The 15,117-nt window shown below is 42.4% G+C and overlaps 1 protein-coding gene across 1 annotated transcript in view; it reads right to left on the bottom strand.

Annotated features, from left to right (window-relative positions):
- Positions 1-15,117, bottom strand: part of NPC1 (NPC intracellular cholesterol transporter 1) — a 43,990-nt gene that overhangs the window by 13,144 nt on the left and 15,729 nt on the right. The window contains exons 2-13 of the mRNA XM_069957694.1: positions 14,549-14,668; positions 9,197-9,303; positions 8,001-8,161; positions 6,159-6,326; positions 5,326-5,575; positions 5,050-5,126; positions 4,228-4,598; positions 3,129-3,355; positions 1,843-1,943; positions 1,428-1,530; positions 965-1,154; positions 405-587 (exon numbers count right to left, since the gene is read on the bottom strand). Coding sequence (XP_069813795.1) covers positions 405-587; positions 965-1,154; positions 1,428-1,530; positions 1,843-1,943; positions 3,129-3,355; positions 4,228-4,598; positions 5,050-5,126; positions 5,326-5,575; positions 6,159-6,326; positions 8,001-8,161; positions 9,197-9,303; positions 14,549-14,668 — 2,058 coding nt within the window. The remainder of the gene's footprint in view (positions 1-404; positions 588-964; positions 1,155-1,427; positions 1,531-1,842; positions 1,944-3,128; positions 3,356-4,227; positions 4,599-5,049; positions 5,127-5,325; positions 5,576-6,158; positions 6,327-8,000; positions 8,162-9,196; positions 9,304-14,548; positions 14,669-15,117) is intronic.

Here is a 15,117-nt window from a genome sequence, read left to right as displayed (position 1 = left end):
GAACAGCTCCTTGCACAGAAGAAATACTAAAAATAAGAAAGAATGACAAGGGACAGTTAATACTTATATGTAGATAGCAGGTTGTGTGCCCTGTGTTACTGAGACACCAGTAAACATTAACACATGACACATGATGAGTCAGCTCTCTGAGATAGAACGTATGATGACACCTTCTGGAGTTTGTGTTCTCTCCCTATGTTCACATTCTTTTACTCCAGGTACTCTTATGTTTACAGTGTGTTGGAGATAACATGTGATACGAGTCAGTCTTTGTACAGTGCTGTGTAATAGTTTTGCACTATACAAATAATCTGATTTATATAAAGAAATAAGACCAGGGTTTTAGGAATGTTGTCAAACTACCAACTTAAAGCATTAAATAATATGAATAAAAGATACTGCACCTGTAGAGTCTGCACAATGATGTATATGTTATCCACTCCTACGGCAAGAACCAAAAATGGGATGACTTCTATTACTATCAGCGTGAGAGGGACACCAGCATAACTGAAGATTCCCAGAGAACAGGCCACTGAACTTAGAACAATCAAGATGCCGCAAATACCCAGCGAGATTTTAGAGTCCACCTGTAAGATAGCGAAATGAAAAAAAAAAATTGTATAAAATGTAACTACAGTCTTCATGTAACATGATATGGAGACCAGCAGTTCACAAAAAAAAAACAACTTTCCAGTGCATATGTTACAATTTATTGCCAACAGCAATGTTTTAAAGGAGGTGGCTGAACATAACACCACTTTTATAATGTGCTGGATCCCCTTTAGACCAGATGGTCATGGGACAGGCACAACATTTTCAGACATATGGGCATTATACCCTTCTGCTATTAGGCAGGACACAACAGGTCTTGCTAGGCAACTGCATAATATTTGCTGTGATCTTATTTTTTTATAATATTTTGAAAGGCCTCATTTAATATCCAACGCTAAATCAGGGGACGCACCAAGATTCTGTTGCATTGGCCCACGCTACCCAAGGCCAGAGAGATGTAGACGAACATCAGGGCATAGCTGATCAGGACTGTGGTTACATCGCTGGTGCTTTCCCGGTTGATTTCATCTTCAATGCTCCGCTCAGCAGAAAAGGCTATTGATAAATTTGGGTTGTTGTAATTTGTCACAAAATTTATAAATCTAAGAGAAAAAAAAAACAGACATTAACTTTAAATACAAAAAAAATAAATAAAAAATAGCATTTTGCAGGTTTATATCTGAAAATAATTCTATACTGTATATGTATGAGCAGAAGCTTTCCAGGCACACACACAAGCAGATACTGTCAAAAGAGCCTCAAAAGGAAACCAAAGCCTCACGTGTGTTCCTCTAAGATTAAGGAAGTGCAGGATATCTGGGAACAAGGTTATTCTTGGTCAATAACCAAGATTAATCTTCGGCAAAAATACATACTCTTTCTCCCAGGCTTTGGCTTTGTTTATCTTGTCTGTGTCATTGTGGAAGTTGTTCACAGGGAATGTAATGACAAGGGCTGTAGCGTTGTTGTAATTCTCTCCTGGAAGAAAGAATGAAAATTTAAGTCTGCATAACAGTCCTCCATGAAGCTAGGTGTGTATTCTAGCGGCAGCACACTGGTATTCGGTTAGTGTGAACCCAGGCTTCCATTGGTAAACCTAACAAAACTGATGCACATTTCTATCAATGAGAATAAGGTAAGCCACTTTATTGTTTGCTGTATTGCCAAGTTATACAGTATATACATTGATATAAAAACTTGCTGACTGCAAATAAATATGTAAGAGCAGAACCAAATACTGTATGTATTCTTGCAGTGAACATAAAATGATGTAAAATACACGTGTCATACCATCGTAGCCTCCAAGCACAAGCCATGGAAAGATAGGCCCACCAAATGTACCCAGGCATGGATCATGAAGGGCAGTAGTATCATTTAGTGACGCAGGAGACCTGTAAAGATTTGGGATGTGGTTAAATAAATCATTGTATTGGGTGGACGAGGGTGCTGGACTGGAAATATTTTTTTATATCTAATTTCTAAGTCATAGAGATGGAGCCACAATACCAGACACAACCCTTTATGACAGGGATGCCATTAAATCACTGGATGTAATTGTAGACGTTAAATACACAGTGCAGCTCCACAAAATGTTCAAATGCTGGAATTCTGCCATAATGTTTGCACTTTAGTGACTTTCCAGCTGTTGCAAGACGCAAGTCCCATCACGCATGATGTTCTGCAACAGCTGAAGATGGAGAACACTGTACTAAAGTGTTAAATAATAGGGCTGAAAGACAGCATTTGGAGCTGCACTGTGCATATAATGGTTCTGCCTTTTACATATATTTTATAAATAATGTTTAGATGCAGAGCTGCCCAGTCCAGTGGGTGCTGCCTGCAGAGAGTTTTCATAAAAAAAACAAAAACAAAAAACTAAACAAAAAAATATATATATATGTTCCTGAGACTTATGGATTATTTAAAAGCAAAAGCTGCTAGAAATACAGGTAAGTGTAAGAGAGAACAAGCAATGAATAGCAGAAAATGCGTGTGTGAAAGGGAAACTGACTGGGATCATGAATATCTAAATTACATGTAAAAAGCATAATAAGGCCATGTTCACACAACGTATCTTTTGCATAAAACACAGCCATTGTTGCAATTTGCAACAACGGCAGTGATTTACGCAAAGGATTGATTGTATTTGAATGAATGGAATCCCGGCCGGAGCGTATATACATAGAATACACTCCGGCCGGGATTCCAACTGGCCACACAAAAAACTGACATGTCAGTTTTGTGCGGTCGCTATTCATTGAATAGCGGCCGCACAAACATGTCAGTTCACACAATGGAGAGTACAGCTCCGGCCATACACTCCATTGTGTGCAATGGTGATTTGGCATGCGGGCATACACGGATGCGCCCGCATCCCAATTCAACATAAATAAAGATCATCCAGACGGTACTGCAGTACCGGCTGGGATGATTTTCGCTGACCCCAGCCGCTCTGCAACATGGCTAGGTCACAGAACGGCCTGTGTCACATGACATGTGAACGTGGCCTAATAGTGCAACAAACCAACACATTATAGAAGAACTAAACTAGAGGGAAATTACCACAAAACACTTACTGCACGCAGTATAAGAAGTGAGTGTGGTAGTCCGCCCACGTATAAAATGAATCTCCAATGGAATGGTTCAGGACCGAATAGCTGTTCTGGAAATAGTTCAGAACACTAAGGATTGTACAGTTGTTGTTATATGGTGCAAGAGGAGCCAAGCAGATGTCTTTCAGCATCACAGTCTCATTTTGGTATTCAGCAGTTAGGTTTTCAATAGCACTTTGTAATGTAAGAACCTGGAGAAGGAAAGTAAAACAGATAAGTAACATAGTTAATAAAGGTACAAACAATGCAACTACACAGCATTGTGAATGTAAGGTAGAGGCGCCCAGTCCTCATATCCCAGCTCTCAAATGTGACTGTACCTGAGAGGATGCACCCTCTGTTGCACACGTCTGTTGGACTCTGTAGCTGTAAAGCCACAACTACGGAGAGGACTACAGATGTGCATCTGCAACAGACTGCATTTACACTGACCCATTAATGTAAAAAGGTGATGGAGAGTGTCCGCATTATGTCCGAACTTGCTGTTCCGCAAGCAGACAGAATAAATGGATGTGTGAAAGGGGGCTTACACTGGAATACACCTATACTATCTCCTGCTAGACTATAAAGGGCATTAAAGTAAAAATATCCAGATTGGTCAAGCAATATGTTATTCTGGTGGGACACTACAGTTATTGAGTAGACAAAAAAATATATCAACCAAACACTGAGGTATGCTCCAAGTGTGTCTCCCAATATATACTTTCAATGGAAGGCTCCATGTATAGCCATACAGTGGCACAGAAATGTCAAAAGTTAAGGTCGCAGCAAGTCTCAGTCCTAAGACTGACTGTGGTAGTGTTATAGCTGGGGGAAGCACCCTGCTGCATGCTTCACTCCCCAACTGGCTGCTCAATCTGTCTGATAGCAAGAGTCAGGCTCCACAGACTTCTAGTGGTGGTGCCTGGTTTCACTGCATGTCATTGGTGGCGATGGACCCTACTGACTTTTGACTTAAAACAATCAATTGTGCACAATTGTTAACAACCCTTTGAAGGGTTACCAATAGAAAAGAAAGTTTTATAGAAAGAAAAAAAAAAAAAAAAAAAAAAAGACTTGTTACCTGGGACAGAATGTCAAAGGTTAAAGGTGGACCAAATGGGACATCACTTCCTGATGGATATGGGGTATAAATATCTCCCTTACTGTTGGGAGCAGTGATGATCAGCTGCTCTGTGCGGAAGAAAGGTCCAAAGTGTGTGTCAAAGTAATCCTTCTCTCTCCGAGCTTGGCTTTGTGGATCAGACCACAGTTCCACAGGGTCTGTAGTAATGCGCATGTACTTCAGCCCAGCGCAGCATGCCGCAATGACAACAAGGGAGAAGAAGATGACAGTCCAAGGGTTCCGGACACAGAAGGATCCCCATTTTGTAAATGCTACTCGTAGACAATTCTCCAGCCTTTCTCCAATTCTATCACAGCATGAAGGCTCACCTGCAGCAATACAATAGATTTATAGCACCATCGCCAATACGCCCAGAAGGGCCACAGGTGAGCGAATTTACAGCACGGATCCCAAAATCTGAATGACTAGTGGCAGCAGTAGATTTGTTTTATCTAGAGAAGGAGTTCTGCTTCCCATGTGCTCCCATTAGAGAATTGCTTGTTCTAGATAAATCGATGAGTACCGACGCCTGAAAATTGGTTTCTGATATTTGTGCTGTAAATTTGCTCCAGTACTAATGTTAAGGCTATAATAATAACTATGCATCATATATACCGCAAGACTACGACACATATAAGAGAGAAATACAAATATTTGATGGTTAAGAATTATGTACATTGAGTTAATAATCTCATGAAGACTCAATGATCAGTAACCTTTATAAGCCTCTTATCACTCTAAGCACTACTCCAGTATTATCACTCTACATTTCACACATACCTGCTATAGGAGTGGAATTAACTGAATAGGCTAAAGTGCTATCAATTGGGGCATATTCAGACACAATGTTCTTTTTCCTGAAAAAATAAAAGTAAAATCTGGTTATAAGATGATAATGTGGAATAATATATTGTACTGGCAGTTTCAGGCCTTTTGGTGGTACTCTGGGGAAATACAGAAACTACAAATACTCGCTGAAATCAAGATGCCCAAGCCGTATGGCGGGCATAGTATTATAGAGATAACTAGCTTTAGAGTTTCAATAAGAACACATACCTGTAGCACCAAGCGCCAATGACAACTGCAGAGAAAAGTAATAAAAAGGAAACATAGACTATCCACATGATGACAGCCATTGCATCAAAACCCCATATCAGCCATGGCTGTGGGGGTGGAGGGGGTCCAGGTTTATCCCCACAAACAATTGTGCAGTCTTGGCAGCTACAAGGGGCACCATCTTCATCCACCGATTCATTGCACCCTTTGGTTGCGTTATTCATAGGGATCATTTGCAGGAAGGACTCATCTGTAATTGTAAGCAATTTGACAGTGATGATTTCCATATGCTTTAAAATCTACACTCATTATCAGTCTTGGCCTGCATTATTACTGCAAAGCAGAAGCGACAGGCTGTCATACAGTACAATCTAGCATTCTAGTGTGCATGAAACAGTGGTCATTGCAGCCTTTTATCAATATAAGGGGGAGGGGATCCCTAATGTGACAGGTCTAAGATGAGAAGCTAAAGTAAAGGGGTTGTATGGTTCAGAAAACCCAATGTCACATACATAAGGACAATATAAGTAAATTAAGGAGATCTACAAAAAACAGCTCATAGCTTCTCACTGGAGAAACTGCAGGTCCATATGTTATAGACAGCCACTGTGTAATGCTCAACTTATTCCTTAGGTGGCGCTGCAATGAGACTGAAGTCTTTCTTATTTTGGGGAGAAAACCCCTCACATATATGATATAGTGCACACAGAGCAGTCTGTACAAGGCGACGCTTCATACCAAGCACTGTGATTAATAGTGATACAAACATTTCTGGGCAGAAGAGGAAGGCATTGTGGAAAATCAATGCTCATAAGAGAATAGGAGTGACGTACCAGAAAATATAGGTGTGATGGTAAAAGGAATCTGTCCATTGTCGTTGTCAAACATGTACTGGATCCAGTTAGTGGCATTGCAGTCTTTGACATCTCTCCCGCACATTAAACCCAAGGCTTTTACATTACTTGAAGGGGCTTCCACGTCTTTGCAAGCGTTGTACATGGCTAAAGAATATCAAGTGAAAAAGACAGAAGAAGATGTTCATGTTCTCAGTAATCCAAAACAACAGGCATACCCACATCTCAGCACTGCTATGAGGGCATTAAAAACAGATATTATACAAGATGGGGACACTGGTTTTTTAGACAACAGGTATGTTTTTGGCACGGCTGTCTTGCCTGAGCTTCTGTTAAAGGAGAAGTCCAGCGAAAATTTTCATTAAAGTGTTGTATTGCCCCCCAAAAGTTATAAAAATCACCATTATACACTTATTACAGGAAATGCACATAAAGTGCTTTTTTCCCTGCACTTGCTACTGCATCAAGGCTTCACTTTCTGGATAAAATGGTGATGTCACAACCCGACTGCCAGAGCTGTGCGGCTGTGGCTGCTGGAGAGAATGATGGCAGGGGGACACAGGGCACTGGAGGGACACTGAGCATCCCTCTGCCATCATCCTCTCCAGCAGCCACAGCCGCACAGCTCTGGAAGTCGGGTCGTGACATCACCATTTTATCCATGAAGTGAAGCCTTGATGGAGTAGTAAGAGCAGGGAAAAAAGAACTTTATTTGCATTTACCGTAATAAGTGTATATTGGTGATTTGTATAACTTTTGGGGGGGCAATACAATATTTCAATAAAATTTGTCGGAAATCTCTCTGTGTAAACGCACTATAATCCTGCCTGTGATAACTGCTGAAACGTTTTTCTCTACAGAACAGGAAGTGACAACTTCTTATTAGGCTCAGTGGCCAGGATGAACTGCAGTATTACAGTATTTTAGAAAAAGGCATGGAAATTATAAAAGACCAAAAAAAAAATTATTACACTCAGGTGTAATAAGGGAGCCTGTTCCTATTTCAAACTATACAGGGTTCAGGCAGCATATAAATCATGTCAGGACCCTTTTCGCATAGGAATTTGATTTAAAAAAAATAGATACCTTTCTCATCCTTCCCTTTAATGCTAGATTCACACACAACAGATCCACTGTGAATCCCTTAAATGTCACTTTCAATAGGATTACATACTCAGAGGTGTCATCCCGCTGCAAGTATGTAAAAGGCAGCCCCCTTAACCTCCCGCATCTCGGTGCATACATGACCGGGCCCACGCTCCAACTTGCTTTGGGGGCTCCTGGCATCTTGATGTCCCGCTAAGCCAATCAGTGCGCTGCCCCGCCGCAGCAGATCTGTTGTGTGTAAATCTAGCCTAAGGGTGGATTCACACGTACCGGATACGCAGAAGAATTGATGCTGTGTTCAGTTATTTAGTTACATTGATATCTGTGCCATTAAATCTGCTGCGAATCCTGTACGCGTGAACGCACCCTCAATGTAGCATAATCTCCTCGTGAAATAAATAGCTGGGCGGAACAATAGCTGCTCTAGAGAGAATGACATGTGTGCAGGTGTGCCCCATCAGAGAATAACCTCATCCAAGCGATCAGACAGGTCTGGTGTCTTCCACCCCAGGTGACCATTGGGAGACACTATGAAAAGCCATTTATTTCCCCTGCTAGCAGCTACACGCTTTGGCGTTTACAGGGGAGGGAACAGATTTATGTGGTAAACACATAAAACTAAACCACCTTCATTATCTATAGCTAAAAAGGCACATACATATAAGAGGAGATAAACCCAGGCTACCGAAAGCTGTATCTCGCCATATTACTTACCATCTGCAAAACTCTGCCCAATGAAGTACTCCATTTCTGTAATGCTTTTGCTTGTGCTGTTATACGGTTCAGTTTCTGTAACATTTAGAAACTCTGACTGTCGAGGACTGCAGGTCAGCTCACAAAATAGAGTCATTAGATTATAGAAGCAAGAAGGACACCTAAAAATAATAAAAAATTATGTATGATTTAACATTTTTAAAACATTTGTTCAAACCTTCTATTAGCTTACTTTTAAGGAAAAAAACAAGTCCCCCAAAAATTGTCACATTAATGCCACAACCCTATAGGGTGTGTTGACATTGGAATTCTCACGGATGAGTTTCCGTGGATACCGCCGCTCGCTCCCGCTTTACTCTCTGTCCATCCCATAAACTTCAATCTATGGTCAGGCAGAGTGCGCCCAAAGAATCGACTAGTTATCCATGAGGATTCCATAGTGTGCACATACCCTTGCAGCAAGGGCACTCCTACTCTCCTACATACTATGGCACATGTCTAACATTTTGCAAGAGTGTCTAAAAATACATAAAAAGAAATGAAAATGTAGTGCAAGTAAGGTAAGCTAGCTTTGTGGCGCAGGCGATTTACCCCCTCCCGTTACAACTATAGTAGAGGCTAGAGGGGCAGACAGGAACAGGATCCCCCCCAGGCATTGCACTAGACATAACACATCCTTTATTTAATACCTATTATTTTAATGTTATCTAATAAATCTAAATATTTCCATTTTACATAAGTGTTAACCTCCCCTACACACACACACACACACACACACACTTTGTACCGAAAAGGAAACTAACATTAAACAGAAGAAGTCAAGATCTAAAATTGGAGATGCACTGTCCAATGAATAAAGCAGACAGCATAGCAGAATACAGAAGTGAAAGTACCTATGTGGCAGGCCATGATTGCCCTGATAAGCCTAGAGTAAATATATGTAATACTTATGTATATTGGTTGTTATAGAACATACTCCACATCTTCACTGCCTATGCCTGTACTATGTGGTAATCGTATACTGCAGTCTACTCCCATACATGTGGGTGTGTTTTGCGTCTGGATAAGCGTGCTCACGCACGCGAAACAGCTGTTAAGCTACCTCAAGGTTCTGGCGGTCTGCCACCTGTCACATCCTAATGGAATTTTAATGGATTAAAATAAAAGTCAAGTTTTATGGTGAGCGCCCTACGTACCTGGACAAGAACTGTAAGGGGAGCTGCAGGTTTTTGTTCAGAGTATTGAGCTGATCTATGTCACAGCACAAGCTGACATTTCCATAGTATAAGGATGGACACAGTTGCTGAAAAACATGGAGAAAAATTAAGCTTGGCAAGTTAATAGGCAATGCCAACAAATAACATTACTGTCATAGCACATGTTCCTACCCCCACATATAAGACATGTCAGAACACACACTATAGAAAATGTGTTTTATCATTTATAAATCATGTGTTTTACTCTTAGGGTATCTGCACACTACAGAATTTGTATGGAAATCTCAAGTGGAGCCAGCACAACAGACTCCGCTTTAACCCTTTAAGGACGGGGCCCATTTTCGTTTTAACGTTTTCGGTTTTTCCTCCTTGTGTTTAAAAGGTCATAGCACTTGCATTTTTCCACCTAGAAACCCACATGACCCTTTATTTTTTGCGTCACTAATTGTACTTTGCAATTACAGGCTGAATTTTTGCATTTGGTACACTGCGAAACCAGAAAAAAATTCAAAGTGTGGTGAAATTGAAAAAAAAAAAAGCATTTCTTTTATTTGGGGGAAATGTGTTTTTACGCCATTCGCCCTGGGGTAAAACTGACTTGTTATGCATGTTCCTCAAGTTGTTACGATTAAAACGATATATAACATGTATAACTTATATTGTATCTGATGGCCTGTAAAAAATTCAAACCGTTGTTAACCAATATACGTTCCTTAAAATCGCTCCATTCCCAGGCTTATAGCGCTTTTATCCTTTGGTCTATGGGGCCGTGCGAGGTGTCATTTTTTGCGCCATGATGTGATCTTTCTATCGGTACCTTGATTGCCCATATATGTCTTTTTGATCGCTTTTTATTAAATTTTTTCTGGATTTGATGCGACCAAAAATGCGCAATTTTGCACTTTGGGATTTTTTTGCGCTGACGCCGTTTACCGTACGAGATCAGGAATGTGATTAATTAATAGTTTGGGCGATTACGAACGCGGCGATAGCAAACATGTTTATTTATTTATTTGTTTACTTTTATTTAAAACCTGGGAAAAGGGGGGTGATTCAGACTTTTATTAGGGGAGGGGGCTTTTTACTATAAAATTTTTTTATTTTTTTTTTACACATATACTAGAAGCCCCCCTGGGGGACTTCTAGTATATACACTTGGATCTCTCATTGAGATCTCTGCAGCATAGATATGCTGCAGAGATCCATGAGATCGGCACTCGTTTGCTTTCGGCTGCTGCAGCCGAAAACGAACGAGTGCCGAGCCGAGGACGGCGCCATCTTGGACGCGTCCCCGGCCGGCATCAGTAACGGAGATCGCTCCTCCGGGACAAGGTCCCGGAGGAGCGATCTCCCCCACTAGACCCCAGGGAAACGTTGCCTCCGGTAATCGGAGGCAGCTGTCAACTTTGACAGCTGCCTCCGATTAGCTAATTAGCGGGCACGGCGATCAGACCTTGCCCGCTAATAGCAGCGGTCCCGGGCTACTCGCGGCACCCGGGATCGCGGCACTTCAAAGCGGGCCGCCGCGCGGCCCCGCTTTGAAGTGCAAGTGAGGACATATGACGTAGGGGTACGTCATATGTCCTTAAGAGGTTAAAAAGAGTCACTGTCGTATTTTTTTTTTTTTTGCAGAAATCAATAGTCCAGGCGATTTTAAGAAACTTTGTAATTGGGTTTATTAGCCAAATCTGCCATTATCTGCATGTAAAAAGCCTTTTCCCAGGTCCCCCCCTCCTTCCTCTTTTTCATCCACTCTGAAAAATCTGAAAATTGTGACTTGTTGCAGGAGTCGTACCCTGTCTGTTCTAGGGAGAGGGGAGGGGGGAGGAGGGAGGAGGGAGTTAGCCGGCAGCAGAAAGCAGATAACAGAGGATTACAGGCACGGAGCTGGGTGACTGTCACAGGAGATATCCCGTGAGGGATTTGTAGATTAACTCTTTGTTGTCCTGTTTTGGTCTTTTCTTTAGCTCTCTCCATAGGAGAACAATGAAGACAGGGGGGAGAGCTTCAAACTGCTTTTTCATGATAAAAATGCATTTTTCGGATAATAAACCCAATTACAAAGTTTCTTAAAATCGCCTGGACTATTGATTTCTGCAAAAAAAAAATTCACGACAGTGACACTTTAAGTTTTGACTGTCCCACTGACATTCTGAAGCTCAGTCATCCCCCCCCAAAGAATCGACATGTCAATTTCCGTGCAAATTCCGTAGTGTGCACATACCCTTAGCGTATGTTCACACACGCTGTAGATTTTCCTGTGCAGTGCTGTCTCACAACTGAGCTGCTGTTAGAATTAGTAAAATCCACAAGGACAGTTCTACACAGTTCTGTGTATGTTTACACAGTTTAAATTCCACGTAGATACTAATACAGATCACACGTCAAGATCTGTTCAGAAATTGCATCCTATTGTTTCCAATGATAATCTACACTGAAGCTTCAAAAGCACAGCATGAATTTGTAGTAATAATAATAATTTTTATTTATATAGCGCCAATAGATTCCACAGCACTGTACAAGAGGCAAGTCCCTTCCTGACATTGGTTCACTTAGAAACTTGAACAGCTTGAACACAGATTACCCCTTGGGCCTAATTTTCCCCCAAACGGGTGAATTCTGTAGTACTCATGTTCTATTTTCAGTCAAAGACTAAGAGTGACACCATATTCCGAACTTCTTAAGTCTCATCTCCAAGACCTTGTTCATGACACACTATTTCTATGAAATGCCTTACCCCAGCCAGTCAGACTTAAAGTGACACTGTCACCACAGTTTTCATTTTTTCATAATTTTTAAGGTTTAATTTACTGATATTGCTGTGTTCATAGCTTACTTCAGACAAATGATCAAGTTGCTTGTTCAAGAGAAAAATGAACTTTTATCACCTTGTTATTGCGCCACCAGGGCGGGGCTAGTCCACGAAGCGCCACAGCGCTCCGCCCACTCCACCACCGTTGACTACGCCCCCTTTGCTACGTCATTTCTTCAGGCCGCTCTGCTGCAGCGGCCTCCGTCTTTTTTGGCCCTCCCAGCCTGTGCAGGGACGTTGGGAAGTGCGCGTTCACATCACCCAGAGCGTCATGCGCGTGCGTCCCCTTCATTTACCGCACAGGCTCACTGGGTAAGTGATCTTCTCCTGCACCAACCAGCCTGGCTGTGCTTGCGTTCGCATAGCCCGCGGCTGTCAGGTGCAGGCATGGTGGGGCTGTGTGCATTCCATCTGTGCCCTGTTGTCCCCCGGACCTCTTGCTGCTGGCTGTGCTGACGTCCGCACCGCCAGCAGCAATCTGATGCAGTAGTGCACAGGCGCAGTCCGAACAGCTAGTAAAATTGTTGGCCGCCCGCAGCTTTCTTCTCTGTCACACACTGGCCACCACCGGCACAGTGCAAGCAGGACGGCCGCACTGCGCCTCTACTGCATCAGATCGCTGCTGGCTGTGCAGACGCCGGCACAGCCAGCAGCGAGAGGTCCGGGGGACAACAGGGCACAGATGGACTGCACACAGCCCCACCATGCCTGCACCTGACAGCCGCGGGCTATGCGAACGCAAGCACAGCCAGGCTGGTTGGTGCAGGAGAAGATCACTTACCCAGTGAGCCTGTGCGGTAAATGAAGGGGACGCACGCGCATGACGCTCTGGGTGATGTGAACACGCACGTCCCGACGTCCCTGCACAGGCTGGGAGGGCCAAAAAAGACGGAGGCTGCTGCAGCAGAGCGGCTTGAAGAAATGATGTAGCAAAGGGGGCGGGGTCAATTGCGGTGGAGTGGGCGGAGCGATGTGGCGCTTCGTGGACTAGCCCCGCCCAGGTGGCGCAATAACAAGGTGATAAAAGTTCATTTTTCTCTTGAACAATCAACTTGATAATTTGTCTGAAATTAGCTATGGACACAGCAATATTAGTAAATTAAACCTTAAAAATTATGAAAAAATGAAAACTGTGGTGACAGTGTCACTTTAAAGGGGTAGGCCACTTTATAGTAAAATAGTTCAGTGTACAGTATAAGTAAGTGTAATCACTATATATACTGACAGCAGCTCCCTGTGTACCTCACAGAGCTAAAATCAGACTCCCCTCCTCTAGGCCGGGCTGCCTTGTGACCCTGCCCCCCCAGGGTCCACCACTGAATAGGTCTATGGAGGACACTGGGGGCGGGGCATGGTCACATGCTCCTCCATGTCGGCCATCTTATGGACAGACTCATGACAGCGCAGGGCAGCACAACTTGGAAGAGAGGAGTCTGATTTTATCTCTATGAGGTACACAGGGAGCTGCTGTCAGTAAGTGCAGTGAGTACACTTACACTACACACACACACACACAACAATTTTACTATAAAGTGGCCAACCCCTTTAAGGTTCCCATACACTTTATACTGATGTAGGTTCAGTTATCTCTATAAGGTGTATGGGGTCTTTATGAACAGATGATGTTGGTGAAGACAGGAATTGGGTGTGATGGAATTTCAATGCCGACCCCTGTGTTCAGAGATAAGTTGGTGACAGAGCTCTCTGGCTGCGGCTTACCCTCCCCCATAGAGGACACAAGAACGTTCAGCTGTGGGGTGGTTAAGAGAGATAACTGTAGGCCATAATTTACTGAAGGTATTTAGGCCCGTTTATTCCTAACATCCTCAGTTTTAAGTGTGCACGAAAAAAAAAAAAAAAATTTTAGGCAGGCCTATCACATTTCCCAATCGGTATCACCCACCACTACCACTTTAATTTCTAACCATTACCCAATGCATAAAGCACTTATACCTATACAGAAAGAGAAAGGCTGTTGGCTGCACCCTCAGAATATGTGCTGCAGAATATGTTCTATATTGTACTATATAAATTATTATTGAAAATGAAATTCACATTTAGCAGCTACATCGGACACGTGTGCCTTGAAATCCATAGGGTAAAATGGTATCAAAGTCCGCATGTAAGATGGCACTGTGTATTGCATTACCCACAGCATGCTCCTTACTCATCAGACTCTACATAGTAAGGCCGCAAAAATTAAACAGAATATCAATAGAGCTAATCCGTGATAAAATCCACCTGTAAATCTGGGCAATAATGAGAGTTTCAATCATGGATTTAGATTAAGGATTAGCCAGAAAATCCACTAGATTTGCCCATTAAAAATCCTGACCATGTTAACAGATCAAAAACCGTAGCTTTCATTTAGTCTACACCGAAGTACAGGAGGTAGGCCAATCCATCCGTATGTTCTGAACCCCAATGACAACAGATTACTGACCAAGATCATGAGGTTATAGGATCTGATCATGAAAAAACAAAACATGTTGAACCCTGAAGTAAATTTAGCAGCATACCTGAAGTAAATCATGGCCCTCCTGGGGAAGGAGTTTTGGAGGTCCAAGGTACTCACAGTTGTACCTCTTTTCCTCTGTTCCACCACACTGTCCATACCAGACACAATGTTGGGAAGACACCTAAAACACAGAAGAAACAAAACAAAATAAGAATGGGGGGAAAAAAATTACATTTTTATTACAGTGAATATACCAATAGTTACATGGTTTTTCTTTTTTCTTTACAGTAGCAGATCAGCGCAGGGATCTCGGTGGCGTGGTGCTTTTTTTAAAAAAATGCCACCTGGTTCCCGTGCTCGGGAATAAGGGTCCTATTACACAGAGCGATTTTTATCAATTAACGACTAACTATAAACGATCGCAAACAAAATTGTTTGTCGTTAACCTGAAATCGTTCACCATATTACACAGAGCGATGGTCGTAAGTTACGATTGTTATTGCGATCGTTACTATGATCGTTTACTCCTTCTGATCCCAGCAAAACAATGACTAATGTGCAATAATACTGAACGACTAGTGAACAAATGCGGAACTTGAGAGAACGATAAACGATAATTTTAGGTTCAGA

Source organism: Dendropsophus ebraccatus, chromosome 2, assembly GCF_027789765.1.
Source record: "Dendropsophus ebraccatus isolate aDenEbr1 chromosome 2, aDenEbr1.pat, whole genome shotgun sequence".
NCBI classification, from domain to species: Eukaryota; Metazoa; Chordata; class Amphibia; order Anura; family Hylidae; genus Dendropsophus; species Dendropsophus ebraccatus.
This window is presented reverse-complemented; position numbering and strand designations above follow the sequence as displayed.